Source organism: Dama dama, chromosome 10 (assembly GCF_033118175.1).
Source record: "Dama dama isolate Ldn47 chromosome 10, ASM3311817v1, whole genome shotgun sequence".
Taxonomy (NCBI): Eukaryota; Metazoa; Chordata; class Mammalia; order Artiodactyla; family Cervidae; genus Dama; species Dama dama.
The window spans coordinates 12417439-12439478 of record NC_083690.1 but is presented as its reverse complement, the minus strand read 5'-3'; the positions used below and the strand labels follow the sequence as shown (position 1 = coordinate 12439478).

General features: G+C 46.3%; 1 protein-coding gene and 1 non-coding gene across 4 annotated transcripts in view; one reads left to right on the top strand and one right to left on the bottom strand.

Moving 5' to 3' along the window:
- The window catches only part of SNX29 (sorting nexin 29), a 566190-nt gene that overhangs the window by 329081 nt on the left and 215069 nt on the right, over positions 1-22040 (bottom strand). For all 3 annotated transcript variants that reach the window (XM_061152859.1, XM_061152861.1, XM_061152860.1), the window contains one exon: positions 20930-21012. In XM_061152859.1, coding sequence (XP_061008842.1) covers positions 20930-21012 — 83 coding nt within the window. The remainder of the gene's footprint in view (positions 1-20929; positions 21013-22040) is intronic.
- On the top strand, positions 13379-13451 carry TRNAR-UCU (transfer RNA arginine (anticodon UCU)). Its single transcript has one exon. It is a non-coding gene; the product is annotated as a tRNA-Arg (tRNA).

The following is a 22040-nucleotide window of genomic DNA, read 5'->3' as shown; positions in this document are numbered from 1 at the left end:
ACAAAAAAAAAAAAGTTTGCCAACCTCTGGTATCTAAGATATAATGGAAAGTAAGTATCCACTTCTTGTCATCTGATGGCATAATGAGGTCTGTGCACATTCCAGAAGAAAACCAAACACCAAGGCGAAGGGCTGCCCACGTGCAAGCAAGGAAGGCAGCAAGCCATCACTGCAGAAACACACCTCGCAAGGGGTAGTGGTCCACGCCAAACTGGGCACAGAATCAGGCATCACGGTGCCCAGCAGCTGAGGGGAAGTGGGATGAGGCTACAAGAGGTACAAGTGTAAGGAGACAGCTGGAAGTCACATCTGTGTGAATAGACTCAAGCCTGCTGGAGAACCTCTTGGGTGAGCTGATCAGGCCCCCGCCCCATCCATCATCAATCAGTGGAAATTTACCAGCAATGTTTCACCCTCCTGACTTGCTGTGTGATCTTGGGAAAGTGACTTAAGCTCGCTGTTTATGTTTCCTCACATGCAGACTGAAGATCATAATAGCATCCAGCACATCGCATGGACGTGAGGATTGAATGAGTATATAGACAGTTTTTCAAATGAGTAAGCACTACTTACCTGTTAGCCTTTTTCTTTTTGAAATCACCCTCTACTTTTTATTTCACTGACTGGTCCAGTTCAAAGGCAGGGAGATGGGAGAACTCAGTCCATCTGCTTTACGTGTGAGCTGATCTGAGGCTGTATGGCCACTGATGGTACCCTATTCACCCTAATCACCCTCTGGGAGGGTTCTGTAGAGCCCCCAAGAAGGGATGGGACCACGTGAGGAAGAGGCAGAATGGGGCATTGTTAACAGAGACCCTGAGGGGGTCAGGCAGGAGCAGGTCGTGTGGGGCCCCTGGACATCATGTGCTATTTGGTTCCTCAATTCTTCTTGTCACTACAAGGTTGTCAAGGTTAATCCCAAGAAGTAGGTTGACCCCTATCAGCCACGAACACCCCACCTGGTCATCCTTGGGACATGAACATGATGCAGACCTGATTTCTCAGGAGCATTACCCAGAGACCTCACCCTCACCACAGCACCTGACTCCCTGCCCCCACCCTCCCATCTCAGCTTTCTCTGTATTAGCAACAAGCGTGCCATTCTCAAGAACTATCAGAGATTACTACAGCCTGCCTTGCAGAAAATGCTGAGTGGAAAGAAGGAGGAAAGAAGAAAAAAAAAAAAAAAAACTCTCCTTGCTGCAATTCATATATGGGCAAGAGCTACAAACAATTCAGGGCGCTAAAATTAATGCACTCCCGGGCCAATGAGGAGAGGGTGAACATCACAGCAGACAGTAATAAAAACGTACTTAATGTGTACAGCACATATTTATTCATTTTTAGAAAATTTGCAATGCTGCCATCCCCCCTTCTCCCATAAAATCTGACCATCCTACTCAGCTGCTATTCTTATCTCTTGCTCATTTGCGTAATTTTAACACTGCAGAATATAGCCAGCCTAAGAATATTTTTTTTTTATAATTACACCCATCACAGGAACTGTCAGTATCTAATGAAGGATAATTTCAGCTATTATAAGAAGCTTAAAAGATCATTTTCATGAATAATTCGTAATATGAATCATTAAATTCAAACAATGTCAGAAATTTAAAAAAAAAAAAAAGAGAGAGAGAGAAAGAGAAAGAAAAATATTTTAGGTGTCTGAATGTAACCGTCCCTCTAAAGGAAGAATCCGGTTTCTGACGTGCATAGAATAAGACACGTAGGGCAGACCTTCGTGTGATGGGAGGAAACATGCAGATTGACTCGTGTCATTTTCCACTTTAAATTTTTCACCAGGTTCCCCAGCCTGAGGATAAAATCCAAGCCTCTCTGCAGGTCACATGGAGTGACCTTTGCTCTGACCCCCGCCTGTCCCTCCAGCTCCTATCTGATCACGTCCTCCCCCTAGAAAAGATAAGCTGTCTGAAAATGAAACAAAGCTACCAGAAACCTGAAGCAGGATGAAGGGGAAGAGAGAGAGATCTTCCTGGTAAACTGCTAGTGCTCACCTGGATTCAGCCAGACCTGCACCCGAAGAAGTTCTATGAGATAATACCCTTTCTGATTGGTTTCTTGGTTTGCAAAAGCGGGGGAAAGTTCTATTACTAAAATATGGAGGCAGGTCTCAACAGCCTCAGAGGGAATAACAGAATCACAGTATCATGGCTGATCTAGACCAAAGGCAACAGGGCACTGAGCGGAGGACAGGTGGGCGTCGAGGCTGAGCGGCGGGCGGTGATGTGTGTGGACACTGGGTCGGGGGGTGGTCAGGATCAAGGTATGAGCCACAGGGCTAGACCCAAAAGAGGACAAATCACCCATGAGGTGGCTTGGCTAACAGGTATATCCACACTGCATGACAACAAAGTCCAGGTATTTGGTCTCTCTGGGGAAACACATGAAGACCAAGGACAACTCCCATTTCCAAAGGAAACTGGTCTGTATCCCCACTCACAACAATAAAGACATTATGCATTAAAATATGTATGAATTTTCACTAAGAAGAACAAAGTTTTTACCTTAAATAAAGAAGGGAAGGACCAACAGATAAAACATCAAACTTAACTAGATCACAAGATTCAGAATAGTACCCCTTTCTAGAAAAGGGCAGTCTTTCAAACTACAGGTTGTGTCCCTTTACTGAGGTGGTGAAAACAATTCAGTGAGTTACAACTGATGTTTGTTAAGATGGAACAAAACAGGATACAAAACATGAGACTGTTCTGAGCATGTCGTAAGGCTTCAGTATTATTCCAGGAAGGTTGGGTATCAATTATAAACATACTTGAAAATGTGTGTTTCAGCAGCAGATTACTGTGAGCCAGAGTCAACAGGGATTGAAAACCACTTTTATAACAAATGTCAGATTCCCAAAAGAGGTGTCAGATCAGAGAGAACATCTGATGACATGACACGTGGGTTTCAAACCAAAAGGCAACTGATGGGCAAAGAATCCAGGCTTTCCTTCAGCAACGGTACTTCTGTAAATCTTTCCCATGTAAATGAAGCCTCCAGGATATAAAAATACACTTATGTGGGGTTTATGAAATACTGTTTATTATGGCAAAATCCTGAAATCAACCTATATGAGGGAATGATTTTAGCCATCGTACCACAGTCACATGATGAACTCTGACATGCAGGTGCACATGCAGTTAAAATGAAAGACTTAGGGACTTTCCTAGCAGTCCAGTGGTTAAGACACCACACTTCCACTGCAGGGGACACAGGTTCGATCCCTGGTTTGGCAGCTAAGATCCTGTTTGCCTTGGGGTGTGGCCAAAAAAATAGAAAAAATAAATAAATAAAATGAATGACTTAGATCTGTATCTATTGATCTGGAGTGAAGAGTTACGACTGTTCAGTTATATACCATTACCTGAGAAAGTCAAAGCAGATTAGATCGAGGAACAGCAAACTTTCTTTAAAGGGCTAGGTGGTTTTCAGTTTTTCAGGCCATGTGTCTCTGTTGGAACCACTCAACCCCTCTGTTGTATAGAGAAAGTACACAGGCAATTCATAACAAATGGGTGTGGCTGTGTTCCAATAAAACTTTACAAAAATAGCAGCATGCCCATGGGTCTAGTTTGCCAACCCCTGATAAGAGGCTGTAATCCCATTTTTGAAGGGAAAAAAATGGAATAAGTAGAACATGTTTGTAGAGTATAGATTTGCCAAAGTGTATGTACATCAATTTACCCCGGTTATCTAAAGTGGGGAGCATTAAGGGAGATTATTCCTTTATATGTCTCTACTATACGTCTCTTTCATACTCCTTTATATTGTTGGACCTGTTATGAAAAATTAAAAATAACTCATTTTTTAAATTCCAATAAAATACTCAACTATAAAAAAACAATGTATGGCAAACAAGCTATGTAGTGACTGCTTTCACTGAAATCAATTCTAATATATTAAAACCAATATTTTTATCATTGCAAGTAACAGAAGAGACCTTCTATATTTCATATTTAATTGAATGTCAACTGTCATCCTCTCCAAAAAGAAATTATCCAAGGAAGGTAGAAAATACAATAACACATCATGGGAAACCAAGAAAATAACTGTTAAGTTTATTTTCCTCTCCCAGTGGGAGACCAAATAATATAGAAAGAGCAGTTTAAAACTTGATCTCAGGACCCTGAGATCCACTGCTCACTGAGCCAGGCAGTTACTATTCACACCTTATATGTGGCGAAAGTGAGTTTACACCATTTGAAAATAGCACGAGCAGGAAGAGCATTAAGCCAAGATTCGGACCTGGGTCTCAAGTCTAGTTTAATCAAATTCTCTTGGCACTGACCTAGCTGATCGGTGGGACATATGCCCATGATAAATCTAACCCTTCCGACCACAAGAGCACTCTAGATTCACAGGGAAAATAAACATGGGACACAGAGCAGTTGACTATCTTACTTCTTAAAAATGGAGAAGATGACTCCTGTGTCACCAAATGGTGAGAGTTTCCAAGTGCTGAGCAGAGTTCACCTTTCACCTCTCCTCATTTCTCCACTGAAACTGACCCCATTACTGCCATTGCCAAAAAAGCTAGCACTTTGCTTCCACTTGCTCATCAAAAGCAGAGTAGCAACTAATGCAAACATATATATCCTCTAAGGCTAGTATCCCCTAACAGCCAATCTTTCTTCTATGGTAAGAAAAACATCACATTTGCAGGAGGATTCTTAACCAACTGAGCTATCAGGGAAGCCCCTAAAAAGAGAAACATCAACTTTCTGCTGGGCACTTGGACACGTGGGCGAAAAACAAAGAGACAGTGTTTCCCAGCATCCCTTATGGCTGGATACGGCCACTGTAAAGTGTCACAGCAAACTGCAGAAGAAAGATGAGCGAACTTGAAGACCTGGCAACAGAAACTATCCAAAACATAGACATACAGAAGGTTTCCCTGGGGGTCCAGGGTTAAGAGACCACCTTGCAATGCAGAAGACGCCACTCTGATCCCTGGTCTATGAAGATCCCACGCACCTCGGAGCAACAAAGCCTGTGTGCCACAACTACTGAGCCCGCACTCCAGAAACCGTGAACTGCAACCACTGAAGCCCGCTTGCCTAGAGGCCCTGCTCCACAGCAAGACAAGCCATGACGAGAAGCCTGAGCACAGCATCTGCAGAGCAGCTCCTGGAAGCTCCTTTCAGGAAAGACAAAGCCCACATGCAGTAACAAGACCAGCACAGCCAAAAGTAACTAAACAAATAAGACAAACATATAGAAAGGAAAAGGAAAAGAACACACAAAAAAAGCCAGGCTATATGCCCAAGGTCACACTGCTGGCAAAAGGCAGAGCTCGGACCTTCCAGGCCAAACCCATGGGATGGTCTACACTTTCACGCTCTAACACAGGATGGGCAGCCTTCATGAACGCTGTCCCATCTTCCTCTGGAAAAGAGGTAAAGACAGCGGTACCCAGTCTGCCGGCCCATCAAACAACACTACCTGTCATTTTGGCACACGTGTGGCTTGTTATGACAGGACCTTGGCATGATTTACAGTCATATGAGACCACTGCCTGATTTTCCTATTAAAACTCCTACCAATTATTTGTTATTGGCATGTTTTTTTAAAATACGATCCAGTTCTCCTCTTAGCCCATGAAGCCCATGTGTCAAGCAGGGGATAAGGGATCCCCAGGCTCTTCAGGCAGGATGTGTTTAGCCCAAGAGTTCCCAGAAAGAAGTGCTACAGCGATCTGGAAGGATCTATCCCAGAGTATTAATAATGCTTGAGGGTTTGTGATTTTGATTTTTCTCCTTTATTGTTTGTCTCTATCTTTTTAAATTCTCTGTAATGAATACGGTTTCATTTCTTAACAAATTGTTCTTCCACATAAAGCTGCTGAAAGACTTTTCAGGCCAGCCAGGTGAGTTCAGCAGGCTTCTCCTGGCCGATGGGTACATGTGTGCTTGAGTCTATTCCAAGCCCCTCATTTTACTCAGCAGGAAGCCAAGGCCTCGAAATTGTGTATGCAGCGTGCCTGGCTGCCATGCTGTGAACAGCATTATAATGAGACAAATCAGACACAAATAAGGGCAAAAGTAATTAAAAGTGGAGTTGAGCTTAGCCTAATTGGCTCCACCTGGGGAAAGGAGGGTGCTTTTGGAGGGACTGGGCCTCAGAAACAGTGAGATTCTACGTCTAAAATGAAAAGGTAATGGGGGAGTCTGGCAAGGGGAGCCATTTGGGGTACAACATGGACCAGAATTGATGCTTTTGAACTGTGGTGCTGGAGAAGACTACTGAGAGTCCCTTGGACAGCAAGGAGATCAAACCAGTCAATCCTAAAGAGAATCAACCTAAATGTTCATTGGAAGACTGATGCTGAAAGCTGAAGCTCCAATACTCTGGCCACCTGATGCGAAGAGCCGACTCATTGGGAAAGACCCTGATGCTGGGAAAGATTGAAGGCATAAGGAGAAGGGGATGACAGAGGATGAGATGGTCAGATGGCATCACTGACTCAATGGACAAGAGTCTGAGCAAACTCTGGCAGATGGTGAAGGACAGGGAAGCCAGGCGTGCTGCAGTCCATGGGGTTGCAAAGAGTCGGAAATGTCTGAGCAACTGAACAACAGCAGCAAACTAGAATGCCTCCCAGGAACTCAATTCATGGGCACCCAGCAGCACATCCCCTGGCCCCTGTCCACATCCTCGCCTACTCTGCCCAGGCTAGGCTGTCTGGGGGCAAACTGGGACTGGAAGGACCAGGTCCACACTCTCCTGGAGCCCAGGTTACTAGGCCCACCCAGTCAGCCCGTCTGCCAGCTCCAGGGCGGTAGGTACTGTGTGTCGTTCCCTTCTGTGTCAGAGCATCAGTGACCCACCCCCTGCTCACCAGCTGCATGCTGTGGGCAGAGCACTTGACCGTGATGTTGACAATAACAAGGATCTCACACAGGATATGGGAAGGACTTCAAAGCAGACAGTCCGTCTCCCCCATACTATATAACTTTTCTTGGCCTTAGTTTCCTCACCTGTAAAGTGCATGATAAAGAGTACTCACCTCACAAGAAGGTTGCCTATTGAGTAGTTAACAAAGGGCATAGCATATGGTGCTTAACCCACATTCGCTATTATTACTATAATAAACTCAGTCAGTCAATCACTTACCAAACATCTACTGATCACCTACCCACCAGGGATCAGGGATCTGTTTTAGAAGCTGAGTGCACAATAATATCAAAATCAAGTCAGTCCCACTTACGGTTGCCGGGGAGAAGGATGGGAGAAAGGGATGCTTAGGGAGTTTGAGATGGACGCTGTTATATTTTAAATGGATAACCAACAAGGGCCTGCTGTAAGGCACAGGGGTCTCTGCTCAATGTTCTGCGGCAGCCTGGATGGGAGGGGAGATGGATACATGTATACGTGTGGCCGAGTCCCTGCGCTGTCTACCGAAAACTATCACAACATTGTTAATCGCCTATACCCCAATACAAAATAAAAAGTTAAAAAAAAAAGTCCAAGTCAGTCCCCATTCTCATGGAGCTTACATCCTGCTACACGTTTACTGAATATGTCACTGAAGAAAGGAACGAATCAGAATTTTAAAGCACAAAATGCCCAGCCATACAATATATCTGGGAGTGACCAACCAGGGGAAATGGTGAGCTTTATTTGGGCTTCCTGGAGCAACGACATCAGCCTGTGAACAGGAGAGGTACCAGGCAGAATAAAGATTCTAAACTGAATGAAGAGAAGGTACAGAGAGGGGTGAGGAGGGAGTGTGTTTCTCCCGCAACGCGAAGAATGAAATCGAGGCCATAAACCAGTGAAATAACCACAGACCAAGAGATGGGCTTTATCTTTTTATAGGATGTCTATTTTTTCTGTTCAGTCCAAGTGCAAAGGAAACATTTAGGCAAGTCACTTTCTGCCCAGGTTAGAAGCATCATCACCCACTCAAGCAAAGCAAAATGACCAGTTGCCTGATGAAAACTGTAATTAGAAACTTAAAGCAGAGTAGTTGTCAGAATGAAAGTGGCATTTAACAAAACGAGCCACCTGCTGGCTTCCAGGAAGGAAAGGCACCGAACACCAAAGGAGGCGCCGACAGAGGAACTGCTCCAGGAGAAGCACAAAGCCTATATGGCCGGAAAAAAGTCACAATGACAAAGATAAACGCATGTCTGGTCTAGGCCTCTAAGGAGGGAGCATAGGTGCTCCAAGTGCTCCTATTTTGTCTCTGGGCCTTTGCTTCCTGCCAAACAATAAAAAGGAAATGAACAAAAATCATGAATCGATCCCTGGCATTTTCAGGCAATTGCTTCTGCAGTGATTTAGGAGAGAAAAGCATCTTGCAGGGAATGAAGTTCGGTGGAGCAAATAAAACATGATCTCTTATGGAAGGTCTCCAGAGAGACAGGCGCCACTTCCAGAACCAGGGAATGGATGATCTTGCAGCTCTGACCCTGTATCCTTGATGAAGCTTTCCCCCATAGCTATGGCACTCAGGGTGGCCTGGGGGGACTTTAGAAGCACCCTCCCTCCATCCACCCCGGCGTTACTGCCATCAGCCTCACCTTTCTGAAAGCCACCTGGGGTAGGGGCTGCTAGCTGCCGACCCCATATCCGTGGCTCCTGCTTCCTTATGTGCCAATTAGGCAACCATGTTTCCCCATAATTAGGGGAGGCCTAAGAGCTTTAAGGGTTTCCCTGGTGGCTCAGATGGTAAAAAAAAAAAAAAAGAAAGAAAGAAAGAAAGAAAAGAAATCTGCCTGCAATGCAGGAGACTCAGGTTCAATGCCTAGGTCAGGAAGATCCCCTGGAGAAAGGAATGGCTACCCACTCCAGGATTCCTGCCTGGAGAATCCATGGACAGAGGGGCCTGGCAGGCTACAGTCCATAGGGTGACAAAGAATTGGATACAACTAAGTGACTAACACCTTCAAGAGCTCTAAAGAAGTCATTTGGAGTGGGAAAGCTCCTTAGAGAAGGCTTATGATCATAAAGTTTTAAATCCTTACAGACTTCAGCTGTAAAATGCACTCTCTGCCCTTCCTCACTTCTGCTTTTACTGGGCTGAAATATAGATGTGATGGTTGGAGCACTAGCCACAATATACATACCATGAGGCAATCATGAAGCTAAAAAACCATGTACTAAGGAAGGTAGAGCAAAATGAAAAGAGTAGCCTGAGTTCACAACAACCATGAAATGATCACACTAGCCCTGGACTAGACTATTTACTTCTAGGCTTACATGAGGTAAGAAAAAAAAAACCTGTGGAAGTCAGTGCTGTCCAGGTTTTCTTCTTCATGATGCTAAATCTAGTTCTGTTACACTATCCCACGTAAACATACAAACTCAACAAAAATGGACAGCATGCTATGCAGATACCATCTCGGGAAAACGCCTTTAAACCCCCTTTCCAACAAAACCACCAAACCCCTCCTACATAATAATGTTGGTGTTACCAATTGCCCAGGTCATGCCAGATCCAACAACCCCTATCTTTTTCCTCCCGAGCATCCTCTCTTGGCAAAACCCATCTCTTACTTTTGAAGGCCTGCCCCTCTCTCCTCTCAATCCAGAATGTTTGGATGGAGCTGCTCCCACCGAAGTTCTAAGTCCCCTGACACACAGATACCCCCTAGTACCCAGCATTAGTCTAAGTGAGGCCTGCCCCCCAAGCTGGGCCGAGCAGAATTAACCTGGAAACATCTGTGCATGCAATCAGTAAGGACATCCTGAACTGCACTTGCAAACTTTTAAGTCTTTATTAATCTGAAATCAATATGGAAATTTATCTTTTACATCTAGGTGGTGGTGAGTACATTGGGTGATGGGTACATTACTCTCTGAACTTTTCCAGCAAAATTCTAACTTCAAACTGTTAAAGCTAAAATCTGTGGCCGCCATCCCTGAAGTATCTTCCTGGTGTTGGCAGTACAGTGTGCTCAGCAAGGGCCAGGGACTGGGGCTACCGGTTCAGATTTTTATTTAAAGGTCAGGAAACTGGCTAATCACACAAATATTGTTTTACCAGGATAATGGACTGCATAAGCTTTCAAGGAGGTTTACTCTACAATTATCACGGTAATTATTCACCCACTTTCAGAAATTAATGAACAGGTGTTCTGCTAATGGACCCTGACTTGCCACAGCCTGGATACCCTTCAAAATGCTTCTGTAACCCAAAATAATGTCAACATTTGCCTGGTACTTTACATACGTCATCTCTGTTAAACTTCAAATAATGCTAGGAAGTCAAAACTATTATCACTTTGTTCAAATAAAAACACTGAGGCTCCGAGATTAAAACTTGGTCCAAGACTTCAGAGCTGCTAGACCATGGGGCTGAGGTTCAAGCCAGATCCCCTCAAATGGAAAACGTGTGCCTGCCTTTTGCCTCCAAGCTCTGCTATCGCCTTTTCTGAGTTCCTTCTCGAGGCAAAGGCTTCTCTTTCCCATGGAAGGAAGAGCTGTCACTGTGTCCACGGCACATCTGGTCCACACCCAGCACTGCTGCCAAGAAGCCCATCTGTTTCTCCCCAGCTGATGTCCAGTTCCAAGCCCCTCATGCTCTGACTAGCCTCCCTGTGTTGGCTGACAGTACATGATTGGGTTTTAGTGACCCACGGAGGACAGGGGAATAGAGCAGGTTTTTTCAGGACAAAGTTAAGGTGGAGAGTCTAACCAGTTGGACCAGCCATCCCAGGCACAGGCTGCCTCCTGAAGAACAAGCATCTCTTGGTCACCTGCCAGACACTGAGGTTTATCACCTAAGACATCTCTGGGAGAATCAACTCAGGGGTGCAGGGGAAACATGGCCTCAGCTTACACCTGGGGAGGAATTCTGGCTCAGCCACTTTGGAGCAGGATGACTGCGATGATTAATTTCCTATGTCCGTGTGAGTCAAGATCTCTACCATGGGCCAAGAATCAACGGACACTGACATCTGAAACGCTGTGGCATGCATCACTTGATCAACTTGAAAGCAATATCCTCTAACACGGTGGTTGCAAGTGGTCAAGCACTGGGATTTTTTAAAACTCCCCAAGTGACTCAAATGGAGCCAAGATTGAGGAGCTCTGCTCCACAAGGGGAGAGATGGGAAAGTGGTTTACAAGAAAACTAGTGGGAAGGAGCTCTCTTTGACTGGGTTGCTGGGAAGAATAAAACAAGAGCTGCTGGCAGCTTACTGTCACCATAAGAATACCTGCCTGAAAAAGGAACCAACAGCGAGGGGGCATTGCAAAGCTGGGGCATACCAGTTCACGGGAGCCCATGGGTGCATCTCTTCCTAACTTTGCATTCAGTGATGTCACGTGAGTAGCTTGAAACGGACCACAACGGAGCACTGACACCGTGGAAATCAGTGCCTTCTTCTGAGGGCTGGGGGTTCAACATTTAGCAGCACCACACTGCTAACACTGGGAGGGAGGGGAACAGAGTTGAGAAGAAAACAAAAAAACAAAAAAAAATCTCCTAGTGATATATTTTGAGCCCCTGGATCAAGCCGTTCCTGAAGACAGACCCTCCTGGAGTTCTGCTGTTTCATTTAAAACAGATTAAATTGGATTTTTATGATTCTTGTCATCAAAATAGCTCTGAATGATGAAACCCTCGAAGAGTCAAAGTCTTGTTCTAAGAAGTATAGTTATAAGAAGTATAACTATACTATGCTATAGTAGTATATGTCATCAGAGGAATCTGGCTGGAGGCACAACTGAAAAATGCAGTTACATGTGATACAGCAGTTACATGTTCTCAGTGACCTTAGAATGAAGATCCACAACCTCATCCACTGCTGAGCTCTCCCTAATTGCTGTGGGTTTTCAATCAAGTTCTACAGCAGCTCCTCCTGGATTTCTAGTCATTTCTATTCATTCGTGTTATGAATATTTATGGAAGATGGCCAACCAGTACATGAAAACATGCTCAACATCACTCATTATTAGAGAAATGCAAATCAAAACTACAATGAGATATCACCTCACACTGGTCAGAGTGGCCATCATCAAAAAAATCTATAAACAGTGAGTGCTGGAGAGGATGTGGAGAAAAGGGAATGCAAATTGAGACAGCCACTATGGAGAAGAGTATGGAGATTCCTCAAAAAAACTAGGAATAAAATTACTGTATGACCCAGCAATCCCACTGCTGGGCATAGACCCTGAGAGAACCATGACAGAAACACACATGCACCCGTGTTCACAGCAGCACTACCGGCAACAGTTAGGACGTGAGGCAACCGAGGTGCCCACTGACAGACGAATGGGTAAAGAAGATGGGGTACCTATATTCAATGCAATATCACTCAGCCATTAAAAAAAAAAAAAAAAAAAAGAATGAATCTAAGTCAGTTTTAGTGAGGTGGCTGAACCTAGAGCCTGTTACGCACAGTGATTAAGTCAGAAAGAGAAAAGCAAACGTTGTATATTAATCCATATATCTGGAGCAGGAAATGGCAACCCCCTCCAGGATTCTTGCCTAGAGAATCCCACAGATGGAGGAGCCTGGCAGGCTATAGTCAGGTGGTCACAAAAGCATCAGACATGACTGAGCAACTAAACAAGAACAACAATGCCTGTCTATGGAATCTGAAAAAGTGATATTGATGAACTTATTTGTAGGGAAGCAATCGAGACACAGATATGGATAATGGACCTGGGGACACAGCAGGGGAAGGAGAGAGTGGGACGAATGGAGAAAACAGCATCGACATACATCCACTAGTATGTGCAAAACAGACAGCTGGTGAGAAGCTGCTATAGAACACAGGGAGCCCAGCCTGGTGCTCCGTGATGACCCAGAGGGACGGGAGGAGGGCAGGGAGGCTAAGGAGGGAGGCGATATATGTATGATCATGGCTGAATTGCGCTGTTGTATGGCAGAAACCAACACAACATTGTAAAGCAATATTCCTCCAATTAAAGAATCATTTTAAAAAATATTTATGGAGCACATCCCTTGGGTGAAGCCTGTGCGGGGCCCTCTGAACACAGCAGAGGGAAGAACAGGCAAGGTCTCTGCTCCTTGAATGGTACACTGCAGGGCGGAACACGGACAGTGACCAAGGAATGGAACAGACAATCAGACACGCCGGGGCGCTCACAAAGGTGCTGTGATGGCGATCAGGGAAGAGGCGGGATGAAGGAGGAAGGAGAGGCGGGGTGGTCAGGGGAGGCCACACCTGAACAGGGACCGCCTGACGAGGCAGGGCCAGCCTTTCAGAGATGAGGGAGGAGCATTCCAGAAGGACAGCAACTGCCAAGGCCCGGAGGTGTTACTTGGTAAAGCCAGCGTGGCCGGGCCAAGAGAGGGCGGGAGGAGACGGGGCTGGGAAGTGGGGAAGAGCCAGATCACACCGAGTGCTGCAGGCCCTCGTCAGAAAGTCCAGACAGGACTTCCCTGGTGGTCCAGTGGTGAAGGCTCTGTGCTTCTATTGCAGGGGGCGCGGGTTCGAGCCCCGGTCGGGGAACTAAGATCCCACATCCTGCAGGGCACCGAAGACCACGTGCCACGACAACTGAGCCTACATGCTCTAGAGCCCGTGCTCCGCAGCTAGAGAAAGCCCCTGCAGGCCGCAACGGAGACCCAGCACAACCAAGACTAATGTTTTTTTTTTTTAAGTCTGGATTGAGTTTTAAACAGTAGAGTGACGAGATCTTAGCAGAGTCTCCACAAGGTCCCGTGCTGATCGCGCTGGGACCAGACACAAACACACACATGACTCTCGAGCTTGCTTCCCTTGCAGCCAAAGCAGCCTGCCTCCAACAGAGACATCGCCTGTGTGCACACTGGGGGCAAGAATATGTGGGCACCAAGGAAGACACCCCAGTGCCTGCAGTCACTGAGGGAAGCTGCAGGTTGAAAGGTCCCATGGCACCACACGCACCCCTGAAACCCACAGGCTCCAGGAATCCTCTCGCCCGTGACCCTCCATCAACACAGGACCAGGCTTCTCCACGGCCCTGCCCTGCTTTCTAGAGCCCGGGGGAAGTGAGACCCCCAAGGAGGACATGGAGCACAGGCAGGCATGGAAGCAAGGGGTCACCGGGCAAGTCACACACAGGCAGAGACACGACATGGGATAGAGGCTGAGAGCTTCCTTTTTTTTTTTTAAACTTCTTTTGTTTCTTAAACTTTTAAAACTGCTCCCAAGCCTCCCTCATCCATCAAGTTCCTCCCACTGATCTGTTCTCACTGCCGATTACTCTGATTGCCACCAGCAACAGGCCATTTCTTCCCCCTCTGTCCCTGAGCCTGTGGCTGATGAATTAAATAGCAATGCCAACAAGAGCTTGCAGCCTTAGAATCCATCACCGCGGAACAGGACTACAGAGGCCAGGACAGATGATTCCAGTGGAGGGGAGCTCATGAGAGGGAGGGCGGCCAGGAGGAAGAACTTCACAACATACAGAGGCTGCAGGTTAGAAAAGACAGGCTTCAGAGAAATGATAGCTCCCCATGAAGACAGAACAGACCCTGCATCCAGTAAAGAGCAAACAGTTTGCCATGACTGGGCTTCCCAGGTGGCTCAATGGTAAAGAATTCAATTACCAATGCAGGAGACGCAAGAATCGAGGGTTCTCTCCCTGGGTCAGGAAGATAAACTGGAGAAGGAAATGGCAACCCGCTCCAGTACTCTTGCCTGGAGAATTTCATGGACAGAGGGATCTCAAAGCGCCAGACACAACTGAGTACGCATGCATCCAAGCTATGGAAACCCAACCCAAGCTTGAAGACAGTTGGCAGGGGAGGCTAGTGAATTACTGCTCTTGTTAACAGTACGTTTAGGGCTGGACCGTCACATCAGGATGGCTGGATTCGGGGATTTGAAGGACACGATCAACCCCCAGTGCCTCTCTGCCTCTCAGCTCAGCTCCTCTCCCTCACACTCAGGCTCCACTCGGAGACAAGGTAACTACAGTGGCCCCAGCCTTCCAGGCCTGGCGGGAAAGGAAGAACTCCTCGTGACAGCCTGGTAGAGCCCTGAGACCCAGCTGGAGCCCATCGGCTGAGGTCAAGGGCAGGAGGGAGGGTAGGGCCTCATCAACATCACGGGGCTGACCCTGAGTCAGGACGCTGGGCCCAGAGAAGCTGGAGCATAGGCGACCTGATGCCACAAGGCCAGAGACGGCCACCACGCCAGCCGGGGGCGGCGGCTCAAGCTGTGTGACACAGGAGGAAGCGGGCGCATCTGGAATCCCATGTTCGGCTGCCCCTGTAGAACCTCTTGCTTGGTACAGAGAGCCAGCTCCAACTCACAGGCAAATGCTCCTTGGGAGAGCCCAGGAGAAGCCCAACACCCAGCAAGGGGCTGCTCTGCAGCAAAGACCTCCATGAGACTAGCCCCACCCCTACCAGGGGGCACTCAGAGAACCCAGACTCCCCAGATGCATAGGCAACACTGTTGTTGTTCAGTTACTAAGTTGTGACTGACTCTGCAACCCCATGGACTGCAGCATGCCAGCTCCCCAGTCCTTCACTGTCTCCTGGAGTTTGCTCAGATTCACATCCATTGAGTCAGTGATGCTGTCTAACCATCTCAATCTCTGCTGCCTTCTCCTTTTGCCTCTCAAAAGCCCTATATTAATCACATCTGAAAAGTCTCTTTCTGGCTTCCCTGGTAGCTCAGTGGTAAAGCATCATCCTGCCAATGCAGGGGGTGTGGGTTTGATCCCTGGGTTGGGAAGATTCCCTGGAGGAGGAAATGGCAACCCACTCCAGTATTCTTGCGTGGAGAATCCCATGGACAGAGGAGCCTGACGGGCTGCAGTCCATGGGGTCACAAGAGTCAGACATGACTCAGCGACTGAACAACAACTAAAGTCTCTTTCACCATGTAAGGTTGTGCGGGCACGGATTAGGGGTCAGGACATAGACATCTTTGAAGGCCCGACATTTAGCCCACCACAGCATTCTCTAGATCCCAGCATGTTATCTGAATTACACCTATCACTTTAACAGCTAATCCTCACAACAACCTACGAAGTATATATACTATTTTAATAAATTCTAATTTTACACGTATTCAAAGGGGCAATGAGAGAGAAAGTGAGACAGTAAAAATAGTAATAACAATAACTGTCATATTTACTGAATGGCTGCTACATATCAGACATTATTCTAAGAGCTTTCCATATACTAATCTAGCTCTTCTTCCCCCAAAACCCTATGAGGAAGGTATTGCTACAGTTCCCATTTTACAGAGGAAGAAACTGAGGCATAGAAACTTACATGGTCTCTAAGTCAATTACCCTGGGGAAGTCCTCAGTGTCTTTGGCACAGGGGTCCCTCTTTTACTAATGTCAGTTACAACGAGCAAGAAGAATGTGGAACGCACAGTGATTCCCAAACGCTTTGGCCATGACCACTATCTTGGTGGGGACATGTACAGGGACCAGGATGAGGTGACTCCTTTGGAGAAAGGTCACGGCGACAGGTTAAACAAGCCTTCCTTCTGCTGACAGAGCCTTTCCCCAGATGGTCAGGCGTGATGGAGGAGATGCCTACTCAGGGAACGACCCTGCTGATCCAGCCCCTCTGCTGGCGTCTCCCTCAGGAGGCACCCAGAAAGATCTGCAGTCATCACAGATCTTACCAAAGGGCCCCCACCTTGGGCCATACATCCATGAGAAGACATCCCCCATTAACACACGCTCAGCCTCACTCCCCACTTCCGACATGACTGCGAGATCCCCAGTCAAATGGAGATGCTGGGTTAAAAAGAGAACGCCCCCCTGGATCATCCTGCTCCTTGGCCCCCACTGGGTGGGCATCATTCAGCAGAACCAACAATGCCTCACAAAGGGGGTCCCGGGGTCTACACCTGGGAGGCAATGCACCAGGGGGTGTGATTCTGGCTTCAGTCAAGCTGGAGCTTCCAACCGTCAGTAATAAAGACATCATTTTGAACATCTGTGTCGGATTCCTACATCAATGTTTCATAAAGAACTTGAGGGGGAAGAAGAGTCATGATAACCTCAGAACTGAAATAAAGTTACCAACTGACCTCTTAAAGATTGTCTGCAATCTATTCTAAAGGTCCATTTTAAATTGATTTTTTTTCTTAATCTTGAAGGCACTTCCCACAACAATGAATATAATGATCCCAACATAGCCCTCAGCCATCTATTCAATCCTGAAGGCATTTGGAGCTTCAATGATTTCTCACTCTTTTCCCTACTGATGAGCTCAGTTTCACAAACAATTTGTTGTCCAAATGATTAAAAAAAAGAAAAAGTTTTATAGCTTCAACCTAAAAGGCTTCTTTTGTGGAAAAAGCACTGTGAACTCTCACCTAGAATTTGAGAAGCTGGTCCACATCTCTATGTCCACCTAACATCAGGAGCCACAGAAATCCTGGATCAGAAAAGACTCTCCCTGGACAACCTCTCCCTGCCCCTTGTCCTCCAGCTCCCCGGAAACACCAAGCCCCCCACCCCAGCCTATCCAGGACACCCCCAAGATACCACAGCCTGACAAGGGCAAGGCACCCCAATCTGGCCAGGGCACATACTCCATAGTTTTCAACAAACTGAGTCAGCAGCTGGCTGGGGTTGAGGAGTGAGTCCCAATTTCTCTGAGTAGTGGATGACATCACTTGAAAGTTAGGTAAAGGCTCTGGAAAGGCCAGAGCACAATTTCTGAAAGCACATCTTCTAATAAGGCTGCTTGCTGGCGTCTGGCATGTTAGCTGGTGCTCACAAATTTTACTTAAGTGGAAGAAAGAATAAAATGCAGGACTTAAGGAAGAGAAGGGCATCACTCAGTTCATGCCTGCACTGAAGGACTTTCATAAAGACTTCCACCCAGAATGACTCCCAGATATGGTAGAAGGTCTTCTATGACCTGGTGAAAATAGAGTGGTAAGGGACTGCAAAAGGGACTTTGCCGACAAAGTTCTGGAGAGTCAAAGCTATGGTTTTTCCAGTAGTCATGTACTGATGTTAGAGTTGGGCCATAAAGAAGGCTGAGTGCTGAAGAATTGATGCTTTCTAATTGTAGTGTTGAAGAAGACTCTTCAGAGTCTCTCTTGGACTGCAGGGAAAACAAACGAGTCAATCCTAAAGGAAATCAGTACTGGAAATTCATTGGAAGGACTGATGCTGAAGCTGAAACTCCAATCCTTTGGCCACCTGATGAGAAGAACTGACTCATTGGAAAAGACTCTGATGCTGGTAAAGATTGAAGGCAGGAGGAGAAGGGGATGACAGAGGATGAGATGGTTGGATGGCATCACCAACTCAATGGACATGAGTTTGGGTAAACTCCGGAAGTTGGTGATGGACAGGGAGGCCTGGCGTGCTGCAGTCCATGGGGTCTCAGAGAGTCAGACACGACTGAGTGACTGAACTGAACTGGGCAACTGAACAACAAATGACAAAAGGACTGTGAATGAGTGAGAAAGTATGCTTCATCCTCTCTGCTCTGTTCCACTTAAGCCAGAGCTGGGTATGTGATGGCCCTTAGCACATTCAAGCTGGGTCTTAGGAAAACTGACTTTGGCTGCAGTGAGAAACCCTTCTGTACACTGTAGCTTCTGTTTGGGGGCTGGCAGGACGACTTACTCCAAAAATGCTCCTACTCAGAAATGTACTATATAGTATGGCAGATTTCAAATCAAATTCAAGCCCAGTGGTGCTCCCCGCCCCAGGTTTAATTTTCTTACTGCATCAAATTAAATTTCAGCAAGGGCAGAGTATAGATTTCAGAAATGGTGGTGGCAGAGTCCATAGGTCACCTGCATGAGAGTCGCACATCTAAACATGCGAATCAAGAGCCCACTCCCACCCCCCGGGCCAAGATCCCCTGAGATGAGGCATGGGTACTTGGTTCCCCAGGAAAGGCCTCTGAACACTAGTTCAGGAAGTTCGTAAGGCAAAGAATCGGGGATTTAGAAGGAAATGACCTGAGTTCATTTCCACCCCAGAGCCACAGACAAGACTTTAAAGCTCTCCTGAACCTGTAATAATGAATATTTTAAAACACAGGGAAAATACCTACTCATCCCAGGATTACTGAGTCAAATGTGAATAGACTTGAACTTGCTTGGAAAGGATAAAGGGCTAAACTACTTATTCAAAACACGCAGTGAATGAAATGAATCGGCTGCAAAAGCCAGGTGCTGGGGAAACAAAGACGAGAAGTGAGGAGTCACAAGGCCAAAGCAGACACAGCCCGGTGTAATGAGATGGAGTCCAGGCCACACGAGCAGTATCTGTGTGGAAAGGGTGATGGTCCCCTGAGAAAGACAAGATTATTAATGCTGCAGTGATAACCCCCAGGCTGGCAGCAGTTACAAACTAGGATGAAGAGAGCAAGGCATGCTATCAAAGAAAAGTAAACAGAAAATCAACGTGTTGAACCTCATCAAATGGAGACCATAATAAATATAAAAACTCAAAAAAATCCAATCTTTTATGATATTACTATGCAAATCACACCTAGATTATAATCCTGTCTCCCTCTATGACACAGAAAAATAACTACATGTACTGCATACCAACTATACACTGGGTGCCATATGAATGAAGGCTTTGCATTCACTGTTTTGGTAAATCCCCACGACAACCCTTGTGCCACTGGTGTGATTTCCTCTAACATTGGTGGGGTGTTTCCTCTTTGAGATGGCAAAGTAACTCCAAGAGGTCAAGTTATGAAGGATGCACCTGAGCTCTAATTCAGGACTGGCTGACTCCCAAAACCTGTGAGCATGGGGCATGCTCCCCGCTGTTAAAATGTCCACACTCCAAGGGCTTGCTTTTGTTTAAGAAAATCTTGTTCTGGTCAGTTGGCTGAAGGTTGCAAGACACTTCAGCTAAAGTTAAATACTCTGTCTTCAGGCTGACCTAAGAAACAGTTCAGCAGTCATGACAGTTCAAGTGCAGCCAAACCACACAGGGAGGAAGCATACGGCGCCACCTCATTTAGGGAGATCTTGGCCAAGTGATCACTTTTCTATCTACTTGTATTTCTGATCAAGAATATTATTATTTGCAGCTAAAATACACTCCAGTGGTCATGCACAGATGTGAGAGCTGGACTATAAAGAAAACCAAGTGCCAAAGAATTGATGCTTTCGAATTGTGGTGCGGAAGCAGACTTGAGAGTCCCCTGGACTACAAGGAGATCAAACCAGTCAATCCTAAAGGAAGTCAACCCTAAATATTCATTGGAAAGGCTGATACTGAAGCTCCAACACGTTGGCCACCTGATGTGAAGAACTGACTCATTGGAAAAGACCCTCATGCTGGGAAAGACTGGGGGCAGGAGGAGAAGGGGACAACAGAGAATGAGATGGCTGGATGGCATCACTGACTCAATGGACATGAGTTTAAGCAAACTCCAGGAGATAGTGAAGGACAGGGAAGCCTGGTGTGCTGCCATCCATGGGGTCGCAAAGAGTCGGACACAGCTGAGCGACTGAACAACAACATATCTACTCAGTACTCACTCTCTGGTAGGCATGATGCTAAGATGTCTACATGGATTGCCTCATGAGGTTGGCGCTGCCAACTGACCCCATTTTATAGATGAGAACAGAGAGATTAAGAAACAGAATTACAGCTGGGGTTGGAGCCTGATCAGCCTAACCCCATTGATTCTCCGCCACTTGGCATTCTGTTGCTTTCACCCATGGCCTGACATGACTTAATCGTGCTACAGGTTCACCACCTTGCAAATGTCTTAAGACTTTAGTCATACAATTCCCTAACTGCACAAATTGATACAGTGATTGCTAACAGTCCAGCAAGTAAGTCTTACAATTTTGCAAAGATGCAGAGCAGGGTTTTCTGTCTAATTAATTTTCCAGAATCCTAAGCAGCACCGTTTTTCTAACTCATCTGCAGGTGTATTCATCCCATGTTGAGTGTCTGCCGGGCCAGGCACAGGGGTGATCAAGACGAAAAGGTGCAGCCCCCGCCCCACCCGGCTCCCTCTGCCCCTCACCTTCGGCTGTTTGGCCTTCTCTTTTCAGCATCTGGACAGCGCCTACGTATTTCTTCAGCTGCACCTTGAGCACTTCGTTTTCTCTGCGGATACAAGAATGTCAGAAAATTTTATTTTAAAATTGGCAACTTAGACCCAAGGAAGGAAGAGAATCTGTGTAAGGAAAATACACAGTGTGCATCTGGCAAATATTAATATATTCTGTTTTAGAGATCACTGTTGGAAAAGACAAGGTTAGTGATGGCACATTTGTGTAACGCCTTCAGGAACCACTCATTCATGGTGGAAATAAGCGCTAATTGGTTCCAGCGTCCACAAATTCAGGATGCTGGCATGTGCTGTCCTCAGGTTATTTGAATCTAACAACGTGTTAGGTGCCGACTCTGTGTCAGGCACTCTGTAGTATTTACAGAAACTGTAAAAATGGACAAATTTACAGCATGTCCATTTACAGAAACACATACTAGGTATTGTTTACTTGGGGAACACTGAGTATTTTTATTAACTACTACATGTGTTCGGACGCAACTGAACTGAACTGAACATGTATTAAACATTATTTGCCAGGCATCACATGAAGTCTTTATTATCTCATTCAATCCTTCCAAGGTACATATTAGCACAACACCCATTTTACAGATGAGCAAAGTGTGGCACAGTGACGAAAAGCAGTTAACCTAGCCCACCTGCCCCACCCCTCTCCCCACATGAGACCGCAGGATGGAACATGAGATGTGGGCACTGACAAGATCCCACTCTACTAAATTCACTCCCCAGGGGCCCTGGGGCTGAGCACTAGGACACGAAGGCCAGGAGAGGAAAACACCATCTGTCAAGAATTTACCACATAGCTTAGACTTTACACATGTGACCTCCGTGAATCCGGGCTTGATTCAATGGAAGCATGTTTAAGTACCTAACAATATGTCAGGTGCGGTGACCCTGTAATACCCTCCTCATTCTGCAGGAGAGGAGCTGGGGCATGGACAAGGTCACATGGCCAATGCCAAGGTCATATGTAAGACACACAGTCTGGATACAAACCCAGGTCTATGTCTCCAAGAACCCAATGAGCACTTCTCTGTCTCTCTTGGGATTTGAAACTGGTTTC